The 5,408-nt window shown below is 36.7% G+C and overlaps 1 protein-coding gene across 1 annotated transcript; it reads right to left on the bottom strand.

Annotated features, from left to right (window-relative positions):
* LOC109824063 (40S ribosomal protein S10-1-like) lies at positions 885-5,177 on the bottom strand. The gene is made up of 5 exons (XM_020390584.1): positions 5,012-5,177; positions 4,870-4,918; positions 3,533-3,815; positions 2,689-2,821; positions 885-1,172 (listed from the first exon to the last, which is right to left on the bottom strand). Exons 1-5 carry the CDS (start codon positions 5,012-5,014, stop codon positions 1,101-1,103), a joined length of 540 nt encoding a protein of 179 aa, XP_020246173.1. The 5' UTR covers positions 5,015-5,177; the 3' UTR covers positions 885-1,100.

Raw genomic sequence — 5,408 nt, 5'->3', positions numbered from 1 at the left:
CTCTCCACTTTCCATCAAAGTGGACCTCTTACAATTTTGGAGAAAATGAAAATGCTAACGTGGCATGATTCACTTTCTATTCACCTTCCAAATGCCAAGTGGGGAAAAAACAGTGTGGCCACTTCTCCATTTTAGGTCCACTTTCTATTTGCTTCCTGGTGCCGAACTCCCCCTACAATCAAACGGAACGCAGAACAGCCCAAAATGTTTTGAAACTGTCCACTTGAACGAGGGGCACATAGTAGCAGATTAAAAAAAGGGTGTTGCTACAAGGACCCAAAATAGGAAACCCCTGAGGGGACAAGTGATATGTCAGCCCCTGAGGGCTTGATGCACTGTTCGTGCCCCCAGGGACTGACACATCACCTGTCCCCTCAGGGGTCCTCTATTTTGGGTTCCCTAAGGAGTTTTCCGGATGTTGCTACAGAGACCCAAAGTAGGGGACTCCTAAGGGGACAGGTGAGGTGTCAGCCCCTGGGGGCTTGATGCACTGTTCATGAACAGTGCATCAAGCCCCCAGGGGCTGACACCTCACCTGTCCCCTATTTTGGGGTCCTTAAGGAGTTTTGGTGTTGCTATAGGTACCCAAAATAGGGAACCCCTAAGAGGACAAGTGAGGTGTCAGATCTCAAAGCAATGCGGGACTGTTGTTGAGACTAAATGGCAGAAGCAGCGACCGTCATCCGCTGACTTTGTTATACAGAATGTTAAATATCTTGACATTAAAACCAAACAAACTTCAACAAAAATAAATGGCAAGAAACACCATGCATGTAGCGAGAGCACTTCTACGAAATCATTTTTCATATAATCATTTATAGAAGAAATAAGATAAAAGAGACACACTTAACGTATCAATGCCATATTTTCAACAAATGCTCAGAAACCCATAATACTAACCATGTAACCAAGATCCACCGTTAATCATCATTACGAAGGTTAACAGCTATAATAAACTTAAAAAAGGTTCAGCTCATGGCAAAGCATAATCAAACACGTTTGCAGGATAAACTAGACAATACTTCTGAAGAAACACAAAAATGAGCAGTTCCCTAGTACAAAGTTCTGAAAGGAAGCATAAAGAGACGCAACACACAAATCTACTCCATAGACGGCGAAGGACCACCAAAACCACCACCACCACGGCCAAACCCAGGCCTGCCACCAGAACCCTGCACATGATTCCAAAAATTGGATCCATAAGATAAGGACATTGTATTTTAGAAAAGCAAGTCACTTCAAAGAGAAACAAGGTAGAAAGCCTGAAATTTGGTATTAAAGAATGATATACAAAGTTTTTATTACTTCATGTTTATTAAACTGAAAAGAAATTCGTTAAATGGTCCATTGGATATCATTATCAAATAGATAAAGCAAGCAGTACGGTTTGATGTGATGGCAGCATCCTCACGGCAAATGATTTAAGATATGAGGCGCAGGTCACTCATTTCGTCTTTCGAGTTGAATAATTTCTTGAATGAAGCATCAATTAAAAACTTGTTTATTAATTGGTACCGTCTATCCAATTAGCATTACGAGTAAAATGACATAGATTATGATTCTTTTTATAGAGATAAGAGAAAGGACAAGAGTACTTCACATGCAACTATTAGACATTAAGGGCGCGTTTGGTTCATGATTTTTTCATGGAAAAGGGAGGGGAAAGCTGTCATATTGTCAGCAATATGGCAGCTTTCTCCCCAAAACGCCATATTTGAAATTTGAAATTTTTGAAAAAAAGTTGAATTTTTTTTTATAATACAATGAAAAAAATTTGAAAAAAAAATGTTTATAATACCATGAAAAAAATTTGAACCAAACGCGCCGTAAGTGAAAAAAATTGTTCCGGTTATAATACCATCTTTATACGTGCTATCTAACATCTAAGACAATATTTCAAAAATTTTATTGCCAAAAGCATTTAAAAAGAATCAAACTTTCAGAAGAAGATAGAAAGGACCATCAGATTATTGGTGAAACATCAATATTGACCAATAAAATGTCTCAGATGACCGTTGTGATAATAGAAAACCATTCACATCACTTGGCCCATCAATAACAAAGAAACAAGCAAAAAAGTAGCATTTAGGTTGTTAATGTCCCAGAAAGCAGAGGGTGATTGTCAAAGGGGACGAAATCAAAACCATCAGATATTGGTGACACATCAAGAAGAGAGAAGAACCATCAGACTATTGGCGATGCATCAATGTAGACCATCGAAAGGTCTCAGATGACCGTTGTGAGATTAGAAAACCATTCACATCACTTGGCTCATTATAAACAAAGAAACAAAAGAAAACTAGAATTTGAGTCATTAGCATGCAAGAAAGCAGGAGGTGATTGAAAACGGGGGGTAATCAAAACCATCAGATATTGGTGGTACATCAACATGGACACCCCTAAAGAGTATCTCAGATGACCGTCATGAGATTTAAAACCATTCTCATCACCTGGTTCATTTATCAGCAATAAACAGGAAAAAAATGAATAACTTTGCTTATCAATCATTTGTAGACAGGATAATGGTGTTATTAACATTACAAGACACAATTTCAATTTTAATCAAAACAAGATATATAGCAATAACCTCGTTCTAGAACCCATTCATTGCCCAGATTGTAAAAATTGTATAATAGTTACAGTTAATTATTAATAAGTGGCACAGAAGTATATAAATGGAGCACATACCCTGAATGATGGATTATACTCAGCAGGAGCACCACCCTTGTCACCACCAAAATCACCAGGGCCACCACGTGGACCTCCCCTGTAACCATCTCTGTCTCCATACCTTGGGCGGTCACCTTCGAAGCGTGGACCCCTACCAATATAAATTCAATTAAGTCAAGTAGAAATACACAAGCAGACATATGCAACAAAATTTGATAAAACTATTTAAAACAACTGATAACAATCGCTGTCATTAGAACTTTCTAAAATACCACAGCACACTATCAGCATTTTTTATATACTTGCGAGCATGTCCACACACAATATCAAATATGTTAAACAGGTGAAAAGTAGTAGTATACATATTTTCTCCTCCTTTTATTTTCAAGAAAAAAGGCTCATGAACAAAAAAAAGCCCCTCAATGTTCTTTAAGCACTGTCCCAATGACTACCACAAACAAATATGTACTACTATTTGTTTACCCACAAACACAAAATAATAAAAGCTCCAAAGACTTACAAAAGTGTCATATTTGCTATACAAGTTCTTATTCACTACAGAAGGCCAAGTTTCTCAAGTCCTGAAATTTTTATTTCTAGGGAAAATTTCATAAAATGGCCATGAATTTTAGGGCGTTTTACACAAATTTACCACAAACGTTTTTGTAAAAGAGAAATCTACAATGGAATTTCAAACCTACAGAAAAGAATACAATCAACTGTTACCAGTGTTAACATAGTTTAGTGAAATAAACCCTTCTTAAATTAAACAGGAAACTATAAATTAAATTAACAATCACCCACAATTATAAGCAGCAAAGTATCAAAACGAAACAAAATGCTTAAAAAATAAATTTCTAACCTGGGGCGATCACCAGGAGGACCAGACCCAAAAGGCCGAGCAGGCGCCTTCTGAGCCTTCTTCAGAGTGGCAGGAACGATTTCTGATGGAAGGTTCAAATAAGTCCGGAGGTACTCAATACCATCATTAGTGAGGTACCAATAATAGTGTTCCCATGCAAATGTCTCTCTCACGTACTCTCGAGATTTAAAGCTCTGCATCAACTTGATTACTTGAAGATTGGGGACATCGATTAATGGGTGCTTTGCAAGGTTGTAGTCTTTCTTGGCATACAAAACCCCCTCTAAATTCAACAAAATAAGTAATAGTTAGAGTTTATGTATAAAGTTTCTTCGATCTACAATTTAAAGTTAATCCAATCTAAATGTTTGACCATTGATGTCATTTATATATTATAAAGGAAAGCTAATTGTAAATCCAGTTACATTTGTATTTTTATGCTTCAATTTCAGTGAAAAAAAAGGCTTGGAACACGAGGGAAATATCATATATAGTTCATCCACCAATGAGCATTGAATCGATCATTAATTTTTCTCTGCTGTTGTAATACTTCTCCAGTGTACAAAAACCCCCAAGTTCAACAAGAAAGAAGCACATTAAGCGATTTTGTATATAAATTCTTTGTCAAGGATCTCACCAATCTAAAGGATTGACATTACTCTGTAATCGTAAATTTCAGTTACATCTGTCTACATATTTGTATGTTACAATTTTGATTATAAAAAACTTTGGAATTTGATGGAAAGAAGTTCACCAATGTATATTGAATCAATCAAATTAATGAGACAGTGCTGTGAGTAAGCTATGCTCTTGGTTGTTATCATCGGATTGTAATCTTTCTTCGCTTAAAAACACACTCTAAAAAAAGGAACAATAGTAAGGGTTTCTGTATTTATAAACGATTTAATGCAGGGGACTATGCACATTACATCTTATAGGGACAGTTGCAACACCAAGATTGTGGAAAAATTACAATTAAAACCTTCTAAATCTACAGTTTGCTCCCCACAATTTAAAAAACTTCAGCCCATTCAAGTTGGAAATTTAGCGCATTTGTGGACAAATTTGTTTTTTTTTTGGGTAAATAGATACTTGTCATCCGCACCCCTAAAGAAATTTTTTCTGGATATCCACTGATTCAACCGTTGAAGTCAAGTGATAATCGAAAGCAAACCGTAAATATAACCGATCATTTTCCATACTTGTGTTCTACAATTTTGATGGAAAGGCCATCCACAGTTGGCGCATCCATCAATACAAATTAAATTAATCATTAAGCAAATCATTATCTAGGGTTTTACAGCTGAAATTGAAGGCCCTAGGGTTTTAGAAGATACCTTGGAAGAGATACTTGCAGATTTCATTGCGGTTCTTCTTCTCGATGATCTGAAACAAGGAAAAAAGAAAGATTAGATGAAACAAATTTTGTTAATTTTTAAAAACCCTAGTTTTTATTTTTATCTTTTATCTTTTATTTACCATGGCGGAGGGAAGAGACTGAGATCGAGAGAGAAATCGGAAGCCGAAACGGGAAGAGAGTCGAGAGAGGCAGAGGAACCCTAGGCGTGGGTGAGTATGGTTTATATGGCGTGATGTTGTTAGGATCGGACGGTGGAGATTGGCTCTACTGGTCTTAACATGATGGGCTTAGAATGGGCCTAGAATTGAATTAGGTAGACTTGGCCCAGTTAAATGTGTCTCTGGTTTTCTGAATAAAATTTAACTGAACATTTTAGTCTCAATTCTTTAAACCTCACACCATTTTCTTCCAAGGGACCACCTCTTCGCCTCTCGTTTTAGGGGCTGTTTGGTTCGTTTCCTAGATATAGGGAAATGTAATTCCAAGTAAAGAAACCAATGTTTTTAGTTTTCCAAA

The sequence above is a fragment of the Asparagus officinalis genome, chromosome 9, assembly GCF_001876935.1.
Source record: "Asparagus officinalis chromosome 9, Aspof.V1, whole genome shotgun sequence".
Lineage (NCBI taxonomy): Eukaryota > Viridiplantae > Streptophyta > Magnoliopsida > Asparagales > Asparagaceae > Asparagus > Asparagus officinalis.
Note: the sequence above shows the minus strand (reverse complement) of the source record. Positions and strands in the feature narration are given on the sequence as shown.

Coding starts and splice junctions, on each gene's coding strand:
- LOC109824063 (XM_020390584.1), bottom strand. Junction 3,816..4,869: donor CTGCAAGTATCTCTTCCAAG/GTATCTTCTAAA, acceptor TGTTGAATTTAG/AGGGGGTTTTGTATGCCAAG. Junction 1,173..2,688: donor AGTATAATCCATCATTCAGG/GTATGTGCTCCA, acceptor AATCATGTGCAG/GGTTCTGGTGGCAGGCCTGG.